The 22,564-nt window shown below is 35.2% G+C and overlaps 4 protein-coding genes and 1 long non-coding RNA gene across 5 annotated transcripts; all 5 read left to right on the top strand.

Moving 5' to 3' along the window:
• The first annotated feature begins 720 nt into the window (after positions 1–720).
• LOC132189618 (pentatricopeptide repeat-containing protein At3g22470, mitochondrial-like) lies at positions 721–2,514 on the top strand. Its single transcript, XM_059604366.1, has 2 exons — positions 721–896; positions 1,253–2,514. Coding segments are annotated over exons 1-2 (1,113 nt in total). The 5' UTR covers positions 721–894; the 3' UTR covers positions 2,364–2,514.
• Positions 2,515–2,552: 38 nt separating this feature from the next.
• LOC132189620 (uncharacterized) lies at positions 2,553–5,507 on the top strand. The gene is made up of 3 exons (XR_009441050.1): positions 2,553–3,617; positions 3,743–3,888; positions 5,318–5,507. It is a non-coding gene; the product is annotated as an uncharacterized LOC132189620 (long non-coding RNA).
• A 2,970-nt stretch (positions 5,508–8,477) lies between these two features.
• Positions 8,478–16,164, top strand: LOC132189558 (pentatricopeptide repeat-containing protein At5g65560-like). Its single transcript, XM_059604300.1, has 4 exons — positions 8,478–10,289; positions 10,764–10,779; positions 13,014–15,115; positions 15,903–16,164. The coding sequence occupies exons 1-3, from the start codon at positions 8,713–8,715 to the stop codon at positions 14,973–14,975; spliced, it is 3,555 nt and encodes a 1,184-aa protein (XP_059460283.1). The 5' UTR covers positions 8,478–8,712; the 3' UTR covers positions 14,976–15,115; positions 15,903–16,164.
• A 3,421-nt stretch (positions 16,165–19,585) lies between these two features.
• LOC132189557 (pentatricopeptide repeat-containing protein At1g12775, mitochondrial-like) lies at positions 19,586–20,489 on the top strand. The gene is made up of 2 exons (XM_059604299.1): positions 19,586–19,764; positions 19,892–20,489. The coding sequence occupies exons 1-2, from the start codon at positions 19,586–19,588 to the stop codon at positions 20,487–20,489; spliced, it is 777 nt and encodes a 258-aa protein (XP_059460282.1).
• Positions 20,490–20,658: 169 nt separating this feature from the next.
• On the top strand, positions 20,659–21,321 carry LOC132189556 (pentatricopeptide repeat-containing protein At3g22470, mitochondrial-like). Its single transcript, XM_059604297.1, has one exon. The coding sequence runs from the start codon at positions 20,659–20,661 to the stop codon at positions 21,319–21,321; it is 663 nt and encodes a 220-aa protein (XP_059460280.1).
• Positions 21,322–22,564: the final 1,243 nt, after the last annotated feature.

The raw sequence follows: 22,564 nt of genomic DNA, 5'->3' as shown, positions 1-22,564 counted from the left end.
TTTACAGTATGATGTATCCTCACAGATATAATTTCCAAGTAACCCTAATATTGCTACTCTTACAGAAAAATGGAGACCATAAGAAGCTGTCCTTCTATAGTTCGTGTCCAGATACTCACGTTTCTCAGGCCTGTTTTGAGAAAAAAGGATTGGAAACCTCCAACCAAATTGCAGTTGCTTCATTGCGTGTCCACTGCTCCACAAAAGCTCCCCTCACTTTTCCTAACTTTCTTCAGTCGAAATTTAGTACTACTCAAATAGATGAACCAAACAGTCATTGACCAAGATGTATGTTTTATACCGGCCTGAGGACAGAACACTTGAAAAAAAAAAAAAGAAAGCATAGAAACTTACTCTCCTGAAAAATAGATTAAAAAGAAAAATGAAAGACACAGAGCTGAAAATACAAGCAAATCAAATGGAGATCAATTTGTTGGCATTTTTACAAGCCAATTTGTAATAAATTTATATCCTTCTTACAATGCATACAAGAGAGAAAAGAGAGAAAAGGAGAGACAAAAACAAGAGTTTTTTTTTTTTTCCCCTCATTGTTCTCATAGCACTCGTTAGATCCATAAGGGCAAAACTGTCCTTACAAGGTGTAAAACTTTTTTTTTTTTGAAAAGATACAAGGTGTAAAACTAAAACTATGATATGACACGTGTGCTTTGTATGGCTTTGTAAGTGGGTATACCGTATAAGAACCCTGACCCTCCCATCTTCAGAACGTCTTGGGAGATTGTGAAAGCGGAAATCGACGGTCATTTCTCTTCAGCCGTCATCAGATCTCCTTCTTCTGCTTCTTTCTATTCCCACTACATCCTCTTCCTCCGGAAATGGGTACCGCTGCTAAGTCTACAAACTCTCTTGCTTTCTTCTTCAATCATTATTCTCATGTAAGGCTTTCTTTCCTTGCTGTAAATTTTCATTATTATTATTATCGTAGTTTTAGTTCTACGAATAGTGGTAGAGATAATGTGGAAAGCCCCAATCAATTCTTGAAATCTGTGAGAGATAGGTGCAGATTTCGGAGCTTTAGGAATCTTGATGATGCCTTGGGCGTCTTTGATAGAATGCTTCACATGCACCCTTTGCCTTCCATTGTGGATTTTAATCAATTGCTGGGTGCAATCGCAAGAATGAAGCATCACTCGACTATTATTACTCTGATTAAAAAAATGGAACAGTGAGGAATTGCTCCTGACGTTTGTACTCTAAGGGTTTTGACTAATTGTTTTTGCCATTTGAACAGGGTGGATGTCGGCTTCTCTATCTTAGCAAGAATTTTGAAACTTGGTTTTCAACTAAATTGTATAATTCTAAACACCCTTGTTAAGGGGCTTTGTCTTCAGAGTAAAATTGTTGAAGCTGTGAAGCTGGTTAACAAAATGGGGAAGATAGGCTACAAACCTAATACAGTTACCTACGGAACGATAATTAATTGTTTGTGTAAAATAGGCAAGACCAATGAAGCTATTGGGTGGTTTAGAAAGATGCAAGAAAGAAATCTTGAACTTGATGTAGTGATGTATAGTACAATCATTGATAGTTTATGTAAGGACAAACTGGTAACTGAGGCTTTAAACTTTTTATCTGAAATGATAAGTAAAAGAATTCAGCCAAATGTTGTCACTTACAGTTCTTTAATTCAGGGTTACTGTTTGCAAAATAGAATGCATGAAGCTGTCAAAGTATTTAATACGATGGCTCGGAAGGGTTGTTCACCTTCTATTGTTAGCTATAACATATTGATCCACGGATATTGTGAAAACAGAAGAATAGATGAGGCAATGAGTATTTTCCGTGAAATGACTAACAATGGCATGATTCCCGATTTTGTCACTTACAATACACTTATTGGTGGGTTTTGCCTAGTTGGGAGACCTAAGATTGCACTAGAGCTACTCCATGAGATGCAAGGTTGTGGCCAACATCCCAATGTCCAAACTTATGCTATTTTGTTAGATGGCCTTTGTAAGAATCTACACTTTCCAGAGGCAATGGCATTGTTTCAAGCGATGGAAGACAAAAAGTTAGACCTTGATATTGTTGTTTACAGCATCTTGATTGATGGTATGTGTAATGCTGGGAAACTTACTACTGCAAGAGATCTCTTTAATGCTCTTCCTGCCAAAGGTGTGCAAGCTAATGTTTGGACTTACAATATAATGATCAAAGGGCTATGCAAAGAGGGTCTACTAATTGAAGCGAGTGAGCTATTTGAAAAAATGGAAGAGAGCGGTTGTTCACCTGACCATGTCACTTATAACACAATCATTAAAGGCTTCTTGCAACATAATGAGACATCATGGGCTGCGAAATATCTCCAAATGATGGTTGACAAGGGTTCTCAGCAAATGTAACCATGGTAACCATTTTGATCGACTTGTTGACTACTAATCAGGCGGATAAAACATTACAAGAATTTTCTCTAAAATCCGTGTGAAAGATTTCTAGGTCTTCAACGTGCATGACAAATTTGATATTCCAAGATTTACAAAGTCAATTTGTAAGGTACGAACATATTTGTTGCAAGTCATTAAGGTAATATTTGTCTCTATGACTTTTGGACTACTGTTGTGTAGTACTATTCATCTTTTGTTATCTTAAACTTTGTGTTGTAATTAAAATTGTTTTCTTAATGATTTATTTAATCATTTTTTTTTTATGCAAAATATTGTTCATTTGGAGTTTGGGGTTCTTGATGGTTGTATGTGTATTGGCCACCAAATTAAACATTCAAGTGTTTCATCAATTAAATTAATTTTTCATTTATGTGATAAATATTCCATAATAGGTGTTAAATTACTTGCCAATAAGAAATTCATGGGCCTAACTCATCTCATAAAACCGGTTCAATAGGAGAGGGTTGTTTATTCCTTATAAACATGCCAAAAGTCTTCTTCACAGGCAATGTGAGATTATTTCTCAACACCCTCTCTCACGTGCATGGAGGTATTTTTTCTAGTCATTGTCACGAGGTAAGTAATGTGAGCCTCATTTGTCCTGTGGTAGGCTTTGATACCACATAAATTACCAGTTGTCCCAAAAACTTAAGCTAATTGGAAGATGCAAATTTAATCACTTAATCATATTACTTTAACAATAGGAATATGATGATAAAACAAATGTATCGTTGTTATGATAGACTTCGGTGAACCCTCGAGTGTATGTGAGTTTTGTTTATTGTAATCGAACTACGTCATATAGCAGGTGTTTGGTTGGAGTTGTTGTCTATTATGATTCTCTCTAAGGCTTACAGGTGGGTTGGCCTTTGGTGTGGGCTTCAGATGTTTAGTTTTTATTGTTGGGTTTGACTGAAGTTACAATGAAGATGTTTCATTATGGAGAAGATTAAACAAGAAAACTACTAATCATTTGCTGATTTATGGCCCCTTAATTTGAAGCTCATGATAGTAGATTCAAGTGCTGGTACCTTTTTTTTTTTCAATAACAAAAACAACATTGATAGTGAGACTTGTTAATGCTCATTTATTTATTTACAGTATGATGTATCCTCACTGATGTAATGACCAAGTAACCCTAATATTGCTACTCTTACAGAAAAATCTAGCTTGGAGACAATAAGAAGCTGTCCTACTATAGTTCGTGTCCAGGTACTCGTGTTTCTCAGGCCTATTTTTGAGAAAAAGGATTGGAAACCTCGAATTAAATTGCAGTTGCTTCATTGCATGTCCACCGCCCCACAAAAGCTCCCCTCACTTTTCTTAACTTTCTTCAGTCGAAATTTAGTACTACTCAAATAGATGAACCAAACAGTCATTGACCAAGATGTATGTTTTATACGGGCCTGGGGACAGAACACTGTTGACCTGGACTCCCCAGCAGGACGACCGAGATCATCGATGGCTAGTCACCAAGGTGATGGTAAGTTACTAAGGAATTAGAAGTAATTATTTCAATTATTTTGATTTTGGTTGAGTTCATATGTTTTTTTAGTTAATTTGTTTATTAATTAACTGTTTAATTCGGTCCTTAAACATGTGTTGTGATCACCAATACAGTTTGGTGCCTAATTCTTGTAAAATGCTTTTTGCTGGCTGGTGGATTTCTGCTGTTTTCCAGTTCATCATTTTTAACCTCTTGTTTGTTGTTCACTTGTCTAATTAGTTGTCCTTCAACACTTCCCTTCTAAATTGTAGTCCGGTGGACTAGAATTTTTCTTTCTTTGTATGCCATGAAAGTTGAAGTTGCAATTCATTTCATTATTTGAATCTTAGAAGTCTAGAATTTTAGTGTGAAACTTGAATTGACTTGACCTGATTGTATTGACTTTATCCACATTAGAGAATTTAGAAATATAATGAAAGGATTACCGGTGTGTCACTTTCACACAAAGAGAATATTGGATTAAGACTGCATACCGACAAGCTCAAACCATCCACATCCAAACCAAGACTTGTCCATACTTTCAGCAATCTGCAGCAGCTGTTTCATGCCTGAAAAGTAATAAGAAAGATAGATTTTGATAAGATAAATCGAAGAATCCTAGGCCTCCTTTCTTCATGTCCATATGACACGTAGAAATGTAAGTGGTAATTGTTAACGTGGCATTCCAAGCAACCTGCAATTTGAAATATTAGGTGAGTGAGCTTATATAATTAGAAGTTCAGCTTCTTTGATCTCTAAACTGCATTTCTTGGTAATTGAATTCTCGCATGTTGTCAAGAAATAGATCCAAGAGTGTGAACTTTGAAACGTTAATTGCTTTATGGTTGATCAGAAAGGGAAATAAGGAGGGAAAAAAAGAAAAAGAAAAAGAATACTTGCTAGTTGCTGGTTACTGGTCGCCATAAATTTACTTTGGCCTTATTAATAGCATTGAAGAATCCTAATGGTACTGGTAGATGTGTACAGAATTATACTATTCTGGAAATGTAATTATTAAGAAATTAAACCACTTTTAAAAGACTAACTAGAATAAACCACTCTTAATATGATAACATATTATCTCTAACATTCAAATCCTAATTCTAATGGAAGTAAAAGACTAACGGGAATAAACCACTTCTAATTTAATATCTCTAAGTCATTCAATTCTAATCCTGAAATTCCTTCAACTAGACACATAACAATGTATTCAGAATTGTACTACTCTGAAAATTTTTTGGAAAGCCAACTCAAAGTTGCCTTTATTTTTCAATCAATTGTAATTATATGACTTTAAATGTCAATACATGTTAGATTTATGTCTGATTCAAGAAAATGTTAAAAGTTGTCCATCAACTCTAGTATTTTCATTTACTTATTTATAAGATATCTTATAAAACGTATTGAAAACATTCTGATTGGGCAGGTAACAATCCAAATGAGGATGAGGGTGAGTCTGAGGATGAGGATACACAAGAGCTCCTTCGGTGATGGTTTTTGAAGGGTTATTTGGACATATTTTCATTTTGGTTGCTTTGTTGGACCATTCTTCTGGATGTTTAGAGTATGTGATGTATCGAGCAAATATTTTGACATATTTATTTATTTATTTGGGTTAAATACTAAAAACTTCCTTAGGATTTGAACTCTTTATTTTTTGCTTCCTAGGTTTTCATTTCTATCATAAGAGGTACCAGTAGTTTTCATAAAGACGGAGATGGTACCTCCGTTAAAATTTCGTTCAAAACTTAACGGAACGCCATGTCAGCACCAATCAAATTGTGCCACGTGTCATATAATTAAGTTTTTGATTTTTTAAAAAATTATTTTTTCAAAATAAAAAAGAAAAAAAAAATTAAAATTTTTGGGATTTGGCCACCCCCAAGGAGCCTAGGGGTGGCCGAAACCACCCTCAAAGGTTCTGGTAGTTTCTTAAGATCTGCCGAACTAATTGTACTTCTTTCGATCTTTTTTTTCTTCCTGAGGTTGTGTTTGGGTTTGAGACTTTACACTGGGAGCAGTCTTGGGTGGTGGGTTTGTTCACTTGTAAAAAAATAATCCTTTATTAAAACTCTGTTTTCTCCAAAGCTGGAGACGCCTTGGTCATGGCTACTGCAGATCTTTCTATTTGCTTTTATCACTAGGTATTTCCAAATCAATTATTAAGGGGCAAAAATTATTTGTGCAATATTTGATTTTGAAAGCACGTTGATAGCATTTCATTTATATAGAGAACCAGCATTTCATTGGATCTCTGTACAATTGGAATTCAAATAAATACATAGGTAAGGAAACTTTAATCTAACATGAAGAGATCATGATAGCCATGATGTTTAGGGCATCAGATGCGCCCACCCACTGCACCAGATCGAAGATGCCCACCCTTCGCACTGGCGATGCCCACCTTCCACAGCTACAGATCTGCGACTTCCACCTTCCACCCATGGCCCAAGGGGGTGGCCAGCCCCAAAATTTTTAATTTTCTTTTTCTTTTCTTTTTTTGAAAAAAAAAATTTTATTTTTTAATATTTTTAATATTTTTTTAACAAGAAAAATAAAAAAAATTAATTATAGGACACGTGACACAATTTGATTGGTGTTGACGTGACGTTCCATTAAGTTTGGGACAGAATTTTAACGGAGGTACCATCTTCCGCTTTATGAAAATTACAGGTACATCATGTGATAAAAATGAAAACCTATGGGGCAAAAAATAAAGAGTTCAAATCTTAAGGGGGTTTTTAGTATTTAACCCTATTTATTTTTCAGTGTTTAATAGTGTGTTCGGACAATGGCTATGTTTTTATATTGTTTGGAGTACATTATATACTTAAATTGTTTGGGTTTTGCCAAGTTGGGATACCTAAAATTGCATTAGAGTTACCCCATGCAATGCAAAGTTGTGGCCAACTTCCAAATCTCCAAACCTGTGCTATTTCGTTAGATGGGTCGTGTAAGAATTTTCACTTTTCAGAGGCAATGACATTATTTCAAGAAATGGAATACAAAATGTTAGACCTTAATATTGTGATTTTCAACATCTTGATTGACAGTATGTGTAATGCTGGGAAACTAACAATAACAAGAGGAATGTTTAGTAGTCTTCCTACCAGAGGTTTGCAACCGAATGTTCCAACTTATAATATAATGATCAAAGGGCTTTGCAAAGAGGTCTACTAAATGAAGTGAGGAGCTATTTGAGAAAATGGAGGAAAGTGGTTGTTCAACTAACCATATCACATATAACACAATCATCCAAGGCATTTTGCCTTGGCTTCTTTTTCTTCTTGTTGTGTTGGGGCATTAAAAGCTTTACAGAACTTTATAAAGGTCATGCAAGATGTAACCTGCCAAGAGAGAATCTGACCTTTGAAGACCGTCAAGTTTAGCTTACCAGATGAAAATCTAGTAATGATTGTGTCTTCATGCCCATGAGCATGGAAAATCCCATGGTGTCCAATCTATACATTTTCAGTGCAGTCGATTGGTGGATTGTAGGGGTGTTTTTGTATGCAATGTTGTACGGCGGGACACCTTTCAAAGGCGAAAACAATAAGAAAACCCTCATCAACATCCTTAAACAACGGCTAGTATTTTAAAATATTGGTGTTGGCAACAGCAACAAATTTGAAGAGATGGTTAAAGTTCAAGATCTCATAAGCAAGCTCTTGGTGAAGAATCCCCAAAAGAGAATTTGGAGCTTGAAGGGTTCTGTTGAGATCAAGAGGCATGGGTTCTTCAAGGGTGTGAATTTTGTTTTGATTATGTCAGTTAGAACACCTGAAGTCCCTAGTGATTTACATAAGATCAGCTTTGTTACCACTTACCTAAGTTAAGCAAAAAACATAGGGATGAAACATATCGGACCCCACATCATTTTGAATAGTTTTTGTACAAAGAATCGCAACCCAAATGTTCGAAAAGAAAATCAAGAGAAATGCTAAAAATATTAAATCTTTTACTAACAGATGCTTGCTAAACTAATGTGTAGATCATTCATTGGTACTTATTACATTTCTCTTAATTAATTATTATTTTTTTTTACAATGAATAAGCTACATATCAATTTAGTAAGCCTATGTTAGCAAAAGATCTAGTATCCCTAGTATATATCGAAAATCAAACCCAACTCTCAAAATCTCATTGTTTGTCTAAACACCCAGTAAACGACCTTTTTCTTCAAGAGCCCTTTTTATTCAGTTTTTGTAATTTCAATCGTTAAATCCAGAAGGGCAAAACTGTCATTTCGAGGTGTAAATAAAAAATCACGATATCAAGGGTGGTGAGACGTGTGAATCGGTGTGATTAGTATGTTTAGAAAGATCATCCAAATTCAATGGGACATTTTGGCGGGCCAACGTTTCAACAAGTCGGTAAGCTGACAGAAACGACGTCGTGGAATTCTGTGTATAAAAATACGCCTCTCATCTTCAGAAGGTTTCTGGAGATTGTGAAAGTTTCTCTTGTTTCTCTTAGATCCACTACTCCATCAAGATCATCTACTTCTTCTGCTTGTTTCTCTTGAGCAAAGCCACCACTGCATTCGATTGATCTGCTTCTTCTGCTTTTCAGGAAATGGGTACGACTGCTAAGTCTACAAACTCTCTTGCTTTCTTCTTCAATAATCATTGTCATGTTAGGGTTTCTTTCCACGCGCAAAATTATTATTATTATCGCTGTTTTAGTGCTACATCTGCTAAAACTACCAATAGTGGTAGAGATATTGTGGAAAGCCCCAATCAGTTCTTGAAAACTGTGAGAGATCGATGCAGATCTCGAAGCTTTAGGAATCTTGATGATGCCTTAGGCGTGTTTGATAGAATGCTTCACATGCACCCTTTGCCTTCCATCGTGGATTTTCATCAATTGCTGACTGCAATTGCAAGAATGAAGCATCACTCAACCGTGATTTCTCTTATTAAAGAAATGGAACTGTCAGGAATTGCTCCCGATGATTATATTTTGGGCGTTTTGATTAATTGTTTCTGCCATTTGAACCGGGTGGATTTTGGTTTCTCTATCTTAGCAAGAATTTTGAAAATTGGTTTTCAACCGGACCGTGTAATTCTTAGTACTCTTGTCAAGGGGCTCTGTCTTCGGGGTAAAATTATTGAGGCTGTTAAGTTGTTTAACAAAATGGAGAAGATAGGCTACAAACCTGATATTGTAACCTACGGAACGATAGTGAACGGTTTGTGTAAAATAGGCAAGACCAGTGAAGCTATTGGGTTATTTAGAAAGATGGAAGAAGTAAATCTTGAACTTGATGTAGTGATGTATAATACAATTATTGATAGTTTATGTAAGGACAGACTGGTAACTGGGGCTTTAAACTTTTTATCTGAAATGACAAATAGAGGAATTCAGCCAAACGTTTTCACTTACAGTTCTTTAATTCAAGGCCTATGCAATTTTGGTTGGTGGAAGGAAGCAACTAAACTATGGAATGAGATGTTGGATAGGAAAATCATGCCAGGTGTGCATACATTCAACATATTGGTGGACATGCTTGGCAAGGAGGGGAAGTTGATAGAGGCAAACAAAGTTTTTAATGAGATGATTCAGAGAGGCGTAGAGCCTAATACAATCACGTACAACTCTTTGATTGACGGTTATTGTTTACAAAATAGAATGGATGAAGCTGTCAAACTATTTAATACGATGGCTCGAAAGGGTTGTTCGCCTTCTATTATTAGCTATAGCATATTGATCCACGGATATTGTAAAAACAAAAGAATTGATGAGGCAATGATTCTCTTCCGTGAGATGACTATCAATGGCGTGATTCCCAATGTTGTCACTTACACCACTCTTATAGGCGGGTTTTGCCGAGTTGGGAGACCTAAGACTGCACTAGAGCTATTCCAAGAGATGCAAGGTTGTGGCGAACATCCCGATGTCCAAACTTGTGCTATTTTGTTAGATGGCCTATTTAAGAATCTACACTTTCCAGAGGCAATGGCATTGTTTCAAGCGATGGAAGCCAAAAAGTTAGACCTTGATATTGTGATTTACAACATCTTGATTGATGGTATGTGTAATGCTGGGAGACTTACGATTGCAAGAGAACTCTTTAATACTCTTCCTACCAAAGGCTTTCAAGCTAATGTTTGGACTTATACTACAATGATCAAAGGGCTTTGCAAAGAGGGACTATTAAATGAAGCGAGGGAACTATTTGAAAAAATGGAGAACGGTTGCTCACCTAATCACGTCACATATAACACAATCATCCAAGGCTTCTTGCGACATAATGAGATATCATGGGCAGTGAAATATCTCCAAATGATGGTAGACAAGGGTTTGTCAGGAAATGCGACCACTGCAACTATTTTGATTGACTTGTTATCTACTAATAAGGCAGATCAAATGCTACAAGACTATTTTCAAAATCCTGAGTGAAAGCTTTCTAGTTCTCCACTGTACTAGACAAATTTTATATTTTATACTTTACAGTGTCGATCCATAAGGTACAAACCATTACGGGTAATATTTCTCTTCATGTCTTTTGGACTTGTGTATTGCTATTCCTAATTTGCTATCTTAAGCTTGTGTTGTAGTAAAAATATTTTTCTTAAAATTTATTTAAACATTTTGTTGATGCATAGTATTTTGTAGAATATTGCTCATTTGGAGTTTGGGGTTCTTGAGGGTTGTATGCTTGTTGGCCACCAAGTTAAACTTTTAAGTGTTTCATCAATTAAATTAATTTTACATTTATGTGATAAATATTCCATAATAGGGACATATCACTGATATGATATATGTCAGCGAGCCCTAAAGTGCATGTAAATTTGGTTTATTGTGATCAAACTACGTCATATTGATTGGAGTTGCTAGCTACTCATTCTAATTCTATCTGGATATTTCAGGTGGGGTTGGCCTTTGGTGTGCTTGAGATGTTGACTTTTACTGTTGGGTTTGGATGAAGTTACAATGAAGATGACCAAGCATGGAAATTTTCCAGCCCATGATAACCATTGGTTTCCTGCTTTCATTATGTCCGGGATTTCAGGGTTTCTACTTTTCAAGCACATAAATTTGGCTCTTTTTTTTTTTTTTCCTTGTTTTGCTAGGGCGTTAAAAGCTTTTTAGTAGTTATTAAAAAGGGTCATGCAAGATGTAACCAAGAAGGAATCTGACCTTCAAAGCCTTCAACATTGGTTGTAAATTGTAATAGGATTGATTCAGGTGCTGGTACTTTTTATTTTCAAAAACAGAAACAACATTGATAATGAGACTTATTCATTCTCTTTTATTTATTTTCAGTATGATATAAGTGCTCTTATCATCACAGATGTAATGACTACGGAACCCTAATTTTGCTATTCTTACAAAATAATCTGGCTTGGAAAAATTTCCAAACTTTTGTGTGGACTATGCTTTGCCCATACCATTCCAGCACATTCTATTTCTTAGTATTAGTTGGTCGTTTCTTTCTCTCTCTCTCTCTCTCTCTCTCTCTTTTGTTTTTTTCCTACCAGAATTAACCCCATTTATTTGCCTTATCTTTGGAGTGATAAGCATCATTGAAGTGATGAGTATTTCTTTTTGTTTGTATGTGAAGCAGTTGAAGTCGAAATTTTACTTAATGTGTTGGCAGGTGCAATATAAGTAGATTGCAGCACGGGCATTAGGCAAAAAAGCCTTCAACAGCTTTTCTGGGCATGGAAAATGCAATATAAGTTGATTGCAGCATGAGAAGATAGAAGATATTTGCTTTTGTTGATTTCTTTGTTAATTTCAAAATGAGAATTGAAATGGGGTTTTGTTTCAGTACTCCTTTTTGATTTCTTTTGTTAATGGTGGATGCCTTGTTACATTTCAAGAGTTTTCTTTGGATACTATATTTTCATTCATGAAGTGGTGTGGGCTTCTTTTATGATTCGTCAATATAATCATGAAAGCTTGTTGGCATTATAAAAAACACAGTAAATTAGATACCATCTAATGCAATGTAAAGCTAAAAAAATACTCTCGTATGACTTGAATGATTCATCGTCAGTAGTCCAACATTGGGTGATATATGTTGCGAGAAAGGTAATAATAATACATCAACATCATGCAAATTACTGCAAAAAACCACGACAATTTCAAAGCCTTCAACCCTTTCCAAAGGCAATGGCATTGATTAAAGAGATAGAAGAGAAAAGGTTAAACCTTAATATGTGATTTACGGCATCTTAATTGATAGTATGTGTAAACCCGAGAGATATTTAATAAAATATAATACAAGAGCTATTGTTACACGCAATTTTTGGCGTACAAGTACCTGAAAATTAAGATCCAACTACTTGCCAGAAAAATCTTCCTTTATTTTTGGTTGATGATTGAAAATTTTGTCTTGACCATCGTTACTCTTAGGAGGATCTTCAACTTGTCATTCTAGAAAGAACAAGAAGTTACCTTCCATACATAATTAACCAAACTTTTTTCTTTTTTCCTCTAACCAATTAAATGGAGCATAACATAGCTCAATTGTACATTACAGTATCAAGAAGGTCCTCAAAAAAAAACAAACAATAACCTCAATTCAGGTATTATTGAACATGATTCCAAAACATGCTCACAAACATATTTTGATATAAATCGAACACCACATCCCCAAAATAAAAAGTTACATAACCATGGATGATTTCAAGAATATCTATGCTTTGTACCCTAGAGAAGGATTTCAGAAAAAAATAGTCTCGGATAGTTAGTTTATTAGAGTAATTATTCACTGTTAAAGTATTAAATTTATTAATTGGTATCACCTTAAGCTTATGGAATCAAAGTAGAGATATTTTGTTTGAACTCTGTTTCTTGTTAAATTCAATTAAATATTTTACAGGTTGGATTCGAGTTTACACATGAGGAAGTATGAAAGTATTAATTAAATGATTAAATTCACTTGCTCATAAAACTTCAAAAAGCTATCATTCTCTAAAAAGAACTGCAAAACATCATCCACTTCCAAAAAAAAAAAAAAAGAAGAAAGGCATAGAAACTTACATCTCCCCAAAAATGGACTAAAAAGAAAAATGAAAGACACAAAGTTAAAAATACAAGCAAATCAAATCGAGATCAATTTGTAGGCATTTTTACTTGACAATTTGTAATAAATTTGTAGGCATTTTTAGCATACAAGAGAGAGAAGAGAGAAAAGGAGGAGACAAAAACCCAGACCCTCCCATCTTCAGAACGTCTCGGGAGATTGTGAAAGCGGAAATCGACGGCCATTTCTCTTCAGCCGTCATCACATCTCCTTCTTCTGCTTCTTTCTCTTCCCACTACATCTTCTTCCTCCGGAAATGGGTACCACTGCTAAGTCTACAAACTCTCTTCCTTTCTTCTTCAATCATTATTCTCATGTTAGGGTTTCTTTCCATGCTCTTAATTGTTATTATTATTGTCGTAGTTTTAGTTCCACTTCTGCTAAAACTACCAATAGTGGTAGAGATATTGTGGAAAGCCCCAATCAGTTCTTGAAAACTGTGAGAGATCGATGCAGATCTCGGAGCTTTAGGAATCTTGATGAAGCCTTAGGTGTGTTTGATAGAATGCTTCACATGCACCCTTTGCCTTCCATCGTGGATTTTAATCAATTGCTGGGTGCAATCGCAAGAATGAAGCATCACTCAACTGTTATTACTTTGATTAAAGAAATGGAACTGTCAGGAATTGCTCCCAATGATTATAGTCTGAGTGTTTTGATTAATTGCTTCTGCCATTTAAACCGGGTGGATTTCGGCTTCTCTATTTTAGCAAGAATTTTGAAGCTTGGTTTTCAACCAGACTGTATAATTCTAAACACTCTTGTCAAGGGGCTTTGTCTTCAGAGTAAAATTGTTGAAGCTGTGAAGTTGGTTAACAAAATGGAGAATATAGGCTATAAACCAAATACAGTTACCTACGGAACGGTAATGAATTGTTTGTGTAAAATAGGTATGACCAATGAAGCTATTGGGTTGCTTAGGAAGATGCAAGAAGGAAATCTTGAACTTGATGTAGTGAAGTATAATATAATCATTGATAGTTTATGTAAGGACAGATTGGTAATTGAGGCTTTGACATTTTTCTCTGAAATGGTGAGTAAAGGAATTCAGCCAAATGTTTTCACTTATAGTTCTTTAATTCAGGGCCTATGTAATTTTGGTCGGTGGAAGGAAGTAACTAAACTATGGAATGAGATGGTGGATAGGAAAATCATGCCAGATTTGCATACATTCAACATATTGGTGGACACGCATGGTAAAGAGGGGATGTTGAAAGAAGCAAATAAAGTTTTTAATGTGATGATTCATAGAGGCGTAGAGCCTGATACAATCACGTACAATTCTTTGATTGATGGTTATTGTTTGCAAAATAGAATGGATGAAGCTGTTAAAGTATTTAATACGATGGTTCGAAAGGGTTGTTCGCCTTCTGTTGTTAGCTATAACATATTAATCCATGGATATTGTAAAGATAAGAGAATTGATGAGGCAATGAGTCTTTTTCGTGAAATGACTATCAATGGCATGATTCCCAATGTTGTCACTTACACCACTCTTATTGGCGGGTTTTGCCGAGTTGGGAGACCTAAGACTGCACTAGAGCTACTCCAGGAGATGCAAGGTTGTGGCCAACATCCCAATGTCCAAACTTATGCTATTTTGTTAGATGGCCTATTTAAGAATCTACACTTTCCAGAGGCAATGGCATTGTTTCAAGCAATGGAAGACAAAAAGTTAGACCTTAATATTGTGATTTACAACATCTTGATTGATGGTATGTGCAATGCTGGGAAACTTACAACTGCAAGAGAACTCTTTAATACTCTTCCTACCAAAGGCTTTCAAGCTAATGTTCAGACTTATACTATAATTATCAAAGGGATTTGCAAAGAGGGACTACTAAATGAAGCGAGGGAGCTATTTGAGAAAATGGAGGAATTTGGTTGTCAACCTAACCATATCACATATAACACAATCATCCATGGCTTCTTGCATCATAATGAGACTTCATGGGTAGTGAAATATATCCAAATGATGGTTGACAAGGGTTTCAGGGCAAATGAGACCATAGCAACCATTTTGATCGACTTGTTGACTACTAATTAGGCAGATAAAACATTACAAGATTTTTTTCTAAAATCTGTGTGAAAGATTTATAGTTCTTCAACGTTCATGACAAATTTGATATTCTAAACATTACAGAGTTAATCTGTAATGTACAAACATATTTGCCGCAAGTCATTAAGGTAATATACCTCTCCATGACTTTTGGACTATTGTTGTGTATTACTATTCATATTTTGTTATCTGTGTTTTTTAGTTAATTTTTTTATGTGTTAATTAACTGTTTAGTTTCGGCCCTTGAACATGTGTTGTCACCAATACATTTTGTTGCCTAACTCTTATTAAATGCTTTTTGCTGGTAGGTTGAATTCTGCTCTTCTAGGAGTGGTTTCCAGTTCATCATTGTTTGTTGTTCGCTTATCTAATTAGTTGTCCTTTAACACTTCCCCTTTCCTGCAAAATGGTAGTCCAGTGGACCAGAATTTTACTTTCTTTGAATACCATGAAAGACAAAGTTGCAATTCATTTGAGGATTAGAATTCCAGAATTTTAGTGTGAACTTTGAATTGACTTGACATGGCCAGTTGCTGCTTACTACTTGCCAGAAATTTAATTTGGCCTTATTAATAACATTGACAAATAACTCAATTCGGGTAGGTTACAGTAAGCATCTGTTTTTTTTTTTTTTTTTTTTTTATTTTTATTTTTATTATCATTCTTTAAAATATAAAACTTCTCCTTAAATTATATTTTTAAATATCATTGCCTTCAGTAACTGATGATCAGCATGGTCATATAATTCTCCCTCAAGATAGTGTAATTATTCAGGTATACACAAAAATTAGTGCAACGAGTGTCATGTTTAAGTGTAATTACTCACTGTGTTTTATTCTTAATGTAATTTCTCAGCATGTTTTGTTCTTATTGATTTATATATTTTTAAGAGTCAAATGTTTTAAATTCTTGCAGGGATCTCATGATTGAAGGAACACTCTTGAAGGTCTAGCTAGGAGCTTGGTTGTTATGTGTTGTTGATTTTGTTTGATGCTGCTGGATATTGGAAGTTGGATGTTGGTGGTTATGTGCTGTTCAGCTGGATTTTATAAGTTAGATGCTGCCTGTTTTTTGGTTGATGAAGTTGCTAGTTTTTCGGTTGATGCTGCTTCGTCAACCAAAAAATTTATTTAAACATTTTGTTGATGCATAGCTATTGAAGAATATTGTTCATTTGGAGTTTGGGGTTCTTAATGGTTGTATTCGTATTGTCTGAAATACACACACACACACACACACACACATATATATATATATATATATATATATATATATATATATATATATATGTTGTCCCTTTTGTTTGTTGTTGAAACATACTTACATTCTTTTCGTGATATAAAATTAGGTTGTTGCTTTTGTTTTATTTCTAGGTAATTATTACATGCTATTAAAAACTATTACATGCTATTAAAAAATGTGTGATTTTTTTTTTTTTTGATGAATAAGAGAACTTCATTAAAAGCAAACAAACCAATCAACAAAGTAGCACCACATACAAGCCCTTTCAAAAGGCTGAAACCACAACCTCACAGAGGTTTAAAACCAACCAAAACAAACTAGAAAGAAAACCACAAAGCTAATAGGCAGCTTGCAATCAGCCAAAATTACAAGCAAACCAGGAACTACCACCAGAAAGCCTTCCCAAAATAAGACCAAGATGTGTGATTTTCAAGTATTAAAAGTTCAGGATTTTCATTGCCGCATAAAGGAGTGAGCACTTGGAAGCATTTATAGCATTTCTCTTCCCAAAAATACTCCCAAGTGCTATAAATACATCACATGTAATGTTACGTGAATACGTAACAGATCTTGTAACACGCCTTTTGATTTTAAGAAGCTGGATCAAGCTTTTTCTTCCTACCTATTTTGATAAATTTTAGGTTTTGAAGCAACCTAAACTTTTTCAAACTCAAGGTTTTGGACTGATTTTTTGCCTACTTCTTATTCATTGGACTTGACTTTAAATAAGAAAATTACAAGAAGCAATGTGACCTTCCTATTGGAGACGTGCTCCACTAACTTACGGATAAATTGCACTACAATTAAACTTAGGAGTTAGAGACATAAGAACATATGGTCGAGTAATATAAGGAGGATTAGAGTCTTTCCAAATGTGACGTGTCTTTTAAAATTATCATTGAATTCGAGATTATCATTATTGAATTTTGATCTATTGGTGATTTTAAATGTTACATCCCGTTTGGGAGGACTCTCTAATCCTCCTTATATTATTACTCCATATGGCCTCTCCTCCACAGCTTTTACATGCAGAGGCAATTGACTTAACAGTGGAAAATCTACTCGAATAGAACTCTAAAAGGAAATAGAACATGGACTCAAAATAGATAACTTAGAATTTAAATTAAATTGCTATATGTATGATAATCCAACTTGTCCTAGTTCAAAGATAGTTGTCTTAAAAGGAAAGTGAAATGGATGTTGAGTACCAAAACTCTCAAATCCAAATAACAAGCCCTTGCAGGTAACATATGAGCTATTTTCTAAGTTCCATATGACCATACTGAGCTCAGGAAAAAAAGAAAAGAAAAAGATAAGAACATATTATGGTCGATGCTTGAATAGATGAACAGGTTTATCATGTGTTCACACACGAATGTCAAGAAAAACTCTCTAGTGTCCAAAATCCAAAATCTGAACCAAAATTAACGTCTAAGACACTGGCCTAAGGGACTACGCCTTATGAAGCGTAGTTTACCAATTCGAATCTCCTTCCCCACTTTTCCTCTTCTTATGCAGACATGTTAAAAAAAAAAAAAAAAAAACAAAAAAAAAAAAGGACATACCACACTGGACCAGATGACAAGTGTATCTCTCAGCATTTGCATATGATAGGAATCAAAGCGTCTAAAACCTCATTTTATTAGCACAGGAACACTAGAAATTTCTAATTATCTATAACTGCATCACCCTCTGCAAAGCTCTGTTTCTATATGTAGAACTTGCCCTCAGTTACAATAGAAATTGTTAACTGTACGTGGTACTAGCGAAGGCCATTCCTTAGATGAAGCTCCAGTTAATGTAAACTATAATTCCAAATCAACAACATATAGAAAGGTCAAGGAAATCGTATCAAATCCTGACAAGCAACCATACCGGTTAACAGCAATTACACCTTGCGAAGATCATGACAGCAATCCTCTCATTATGCAGGGTATTTTATACTCCTTATTTAACATGTAATCGTTAGCTGTGTACATAGGAGCAACGGCTACTTACCTTCTTAGTTCTTTCCAGCTGTAAATGCTCTGAGCATGTCGCTCCTTACCTTCTTGACCAAACTCTGTACTGTACTATAAAAGAAATGTATCACACTGTTTTGGAATTAGGTTTTTCCAAACAGTTAACGTACTGTTTCATGGTATCAAAGACTTAAAAGGCCAACGCCAATTCTTTGATCCCTCTGGTTCCTCTCTCTCTCTCCCTCTCTCTCTCTCTCAGTTTTGATGATTTTCAGCATGAACTTCTCAATCATGAGATGTTACTTGATCAGCAACATACTGTTGCTCCTGATAACTCAAACTTTGCTCTCTTCTCCAACAAAACAGGTGCTCGGAATGGTTCTTTCAAAAACAAACTGCCACAACAGCAACAACACGGACTCTCTCAGCAGCAGCAGCAGTAGTCTCGATTTTCCCCTCGTGGTCCAACTCAGAAGGGCAAATTCAATTTTCCCACTCAACCACGGCTGAACACCTTCCAATACTCACAGCAGCAACTCACTGGCAACTCTCAAGCACCATGCCGGATTTGTGGAAAGTCCATCCATCAAGCAAATAGATCGGGATGGCAGCAACTGCATGCCACTTCCACTGTTTTTGCTGTTCTTCTTAGCCAATTTCCCTCATCGCCTTTTATCCTCATTTGACTCATATGCTTCTTGAGGGTCCTGCAATTTTCCAATGTGAGCTTTGGGAGCTCCAGAAACAGAGCTTGGAACAGAGAGATACAGAGCATCCCAAGAATCAATTGTCCATTTGACAATTGTCCCCTATTCGTTTTTTGATATTTTTAGCTCCTACGTATTGATGGGAGATCAGGCATCATATTGAGTTGGATTTCGAATAATTGGAATCTAAGCAATTATTTCATTTCATCTGGGTAATTAAAAGTGGGAGAAACAGCCTTGAGAATATTTGTATTTGATTGTTCATAAATTTGTTGGATTTAGATGGGATTGTGCGGTTGTGTTATTGTTCTATACATCTTTTTACCTTTCATCAAGAAAAAAAAAAAAAAAAAGAGATTTATGTGCAGGAATTCTAAAGAGCACGACTGAAAATAACTGTAAAACATGATTGCCTACAAAAGGAGGAAAAAAAATGTTCCTGGTGCATGTCACAGCTAGCATGCAACAAAGTTGAAAATACAAATACTATAAAAGAAAAAAAAAAAAAAAAAAAAAAAATCAAGCAAATCAAATTGAGAACAATACGAAACTTCTTTACAAATTAGACACCTTTTTCTTATAATGCATACAAAAACAACATCTTTTTTTAAAAATAAGTAAAAATCAATCGTTTGATTCAGAAAGGCAAAACTGTCCTTTCGGGTTGTAAAAATGAAAATCACGTGAGATGACAAGTGTGCTTTGTATGGTTAGAAAGACATCCAAAGATCATTTTGGGGGGCCATCGTGTCAAGTTTCTCTTGGAGCCAGTACTGCATCAGATCAACTTCTTCTGCTTATTTCTCTTGAGCTGAGCAACTATATACATCATATTTCTTCCATTGCATCTTCTTCCTCAGGAAATGGGTACGATTGCTAAGTCTAGAAACTCTATTGCTTTCTTCTTCAATCATTTGCTTATCGATCCTCATTATTGCCATGTAAGGCTTTCTTCCCATGCTCAAAATTTTTATTATTATTATCTCTTTTTTAGTTCTACTTCTGCTAAATCTACTGATAGTGGTAGAGATATTGTTGAAAGCCCCAATCAGTTCTTGAAATCTGTCAGAGATCGATGCAGATCTCGTAGCTTTAGGAATCTTGATGATTCCTTAGGCGTGTTTGGTAGAATGCTTCGCATGCACCCTTTGCCTTCCCTCGTGAATTTTAATCAATTGCTGGGTGCAATCGCAAGAATGAAGCATCACTCAACTGTTATTACTTTGATTAAAGAAATGGAACAGTCAGGAATTGCTCCCGATGCTTGTACTCTAAGGGTTCTGACTAATTGCTTCTGTCATTTGAACCGGGTGGATTTCGGCTTCTCTATCTTAGCAAGAATTTTGAAATTTGGTTTTCAACCGGATTGTATAATTCTAACAACTCTTGTCAATGGGCTGTGTCTTCAAGGTAAAATTGTTGAAGCTGTGAAGTTGGTTAACAAAATGGAGAAAATAGGCTATAAACCTAATACAATTACCTACGGAACGATAATGAATTGTTTGTGTAAAATAGGTAAGACTAGTGAAGCTATTGGGTTGTTTAGAAAGATGAAAGAAAGAAATTTTGATCTTAATGTAGTGTTTGTATAGTACAATCATTGATAGTTTGTGTAAGGACAGATTAGTAATTGAGGCTTTAACTTTTTTCTCTGAAATGACAAGTAAAGGAATTCAGCCAAACGTTTTCACTTACAATTATTTAATTCAAGGCCTATGCAATTTCGGCCGGTGGAAGGAAACAACGAAACTATTGAATGAGATGGTAGATAGGAAAATCATGCTTGATTTGCATACATTCAGCATATTGGTGGACACACTTGGCAAAGAGGGAAAGTTGACAGAGGCAGAAGAAGTTTTTAATGTGATGATTCAGAGGGGCGTAGAGCCTGATACAATCACTTACAGTTCTTTGATTGACGGTTATTGCTTGCAAAATAAAATGGATGAAGCTGTCAAAGTATTTAATACGATGATTCGAAATGGTTGTTCACCTTTTATTGTTAGCTATAGCATATTGATCCACGGATATTGTAAAAATAGAAGAATTGATGAGGCAATGATTCTCTTCCGTGAAATGACTATCAATGGCATGATTCCCGATTCTATCACTTACAACACTCTTATTGGCGGGTTTTGCCAAGTTGGGAGACCTAAGACTGCACTAGAGCTATTCCACGAGATGCAAGGTTGTGGCCAACATCCCAATGTCCAAACTTATGCTATTTTGTTAGATGGCCTATTTAAGAATCTACACTTTCCAGAGGCAATGGCATTGTTTCAAGCAATGGAAGACAAAAGGTTAGACCTTAATATTGTGATTTACAGCATCTTGATTGATGGTATGTGCAATGTTGGGAAACTTACAACTGCAAGAGAACTCTTTAATACTCTTCCTACCAAAGGCTTTCAAGCTAATGTTTAGACTTATACTATAATGATCAAGGGCTTTGCAAAGAGGGACTACTAAATGAAGCGAGGGAGCTATTTGAGAAAATGGAGGAATTTGGTTGTCAACCTAACCATATCACATATAACACAATCATCCATGGCTTCTTGCATCATAATGAGACTTCATGGGTAGTGAAATATATCCAAATGATGGTTGACAAGGGTTTCCGGGCAAATGCGACCACGGCAACCATTTTGATCAACTTGTTGACTACTAATCAGGCAGATAAAACATTACAAGATTTTTTTCTAAAATCTGTGTGAAAGATTTCTAGTTCTTCAACGTTCATGACAAATTTGATATTCTAAACTTTACAAAGTTAATCTGTAAGGTACAAACATATTTGCCGCAAGTCATTAAGGTAATATTTATGTCCATGACTTTTGGACTATTGTTGTGTATTACTATTCCTATTTTGTTATCTGTGTTTTAACTTAATTTTTTTATATGTTAATTAACTGTTTAATTTCGATCCTTAAACATGTGTTGTCACCAATGCATTTTGTTGCCTAACTCTTATTAAATGCTTTTTGCTGGTAGGTTGAATTCTGCTCTTCTAGGAGTGGTTTCCAGTTCATCATTGTTTGTGGTCGCTTATCTAATTAGTTGTCCTTTAACACTTTTCCTTCCCTGCAAAATGGTAGTCTAGTGGACCAGAATTTTACTTTCTTTGAATGCCATGAAAGACGAAGTTGCAGTTCATTTGAGGCTTAGAAGTCTAGAATTTTAGTGTGAACTTTGAATTGACTTGACATGGCCAGTTTCTGCTTACTACTTGCCAGAAATTTAATTTGGCCTTATTAATAACATTGACGAATAACTTAATCTGGGTAGGTTACAGTAAGCTTCTGGTTCCTTCTTCTTTTTTTTTCTTTTTTTTTATCATTCTTTAAAATCTGAAACTTCTCCTTAAATGATATTTTTAAATATCATTGCCTTCGGTAACTGATGATCAGCATGGTCATATAATTCTCACTCAAGATAGTGTAATTATTCAGGTATACACAAAAATTAGTGCAACAAGTGTCATGTTTAAGTGTAATTAAGTTTTATTCTTAATGTAATTTCTCAACATGTTTTGTTCTTATGATTTATATATTTTTAAGAGTCAAATGTTGTAAATTCTTGCAGGGATCTCATGGTTGAAGGAACACTCTTGAAGGTCTAGGAGCTTGGTGGTTATGTGTTGTTGATTTTGTTTGATGCTGCTGGATAT

The sequence above is a fragment of the Corylus avellana genome, chromosome ca8, assembly GCF_901000735.1.
Source record: "Corylus avellana chromosome ca8, CavTom2PMs-1.0".
NCBI lineage: Eukaryota > Viridiplantae > Streptophyta > Magnoliopsida > Fagales > Betulaceae > Corylus > Corylus avellana.
The sequence above is the reverse complement of the archived record's forward strand: the minus strand, read 5'-3'. Positions and strand labels throughout refer to the sequence as shown.

What these genes read in the sequence shown, in the direction of transcription:
- LOC132189558 (XM_059604300.1), top strand. Translation starts at nt 8,713, where the DNA reads ATGCTTCACATGCACCCTTTGCCTTCCATCGTGGATTTTCATCAATTG.
- LOC132189557 (XM_059604299.1), top strand. Translation starts at nt 19,586, where the DNA reads ATGACAAGTGTGCTTTGTATGGTTAGAAAGACATCCAAAGATCATTTT. An exon ending in TCTTCTTCCTCAGGAAATGG is followed by an intron (nt 19,765 to 19,891) that starts GTACGATTGCTA and finishes TCTCTTTTTTAG; the next exon opens with TTCTACTTCTGCTAAATCTA.
- LOC132189556 (XM_059604297.1), top strand. Translation starts at nt 20,659, where the DNA reads ATGGTAGATAGGAAAATCATGCTTGATTTGCATACATTCAGCATATTG.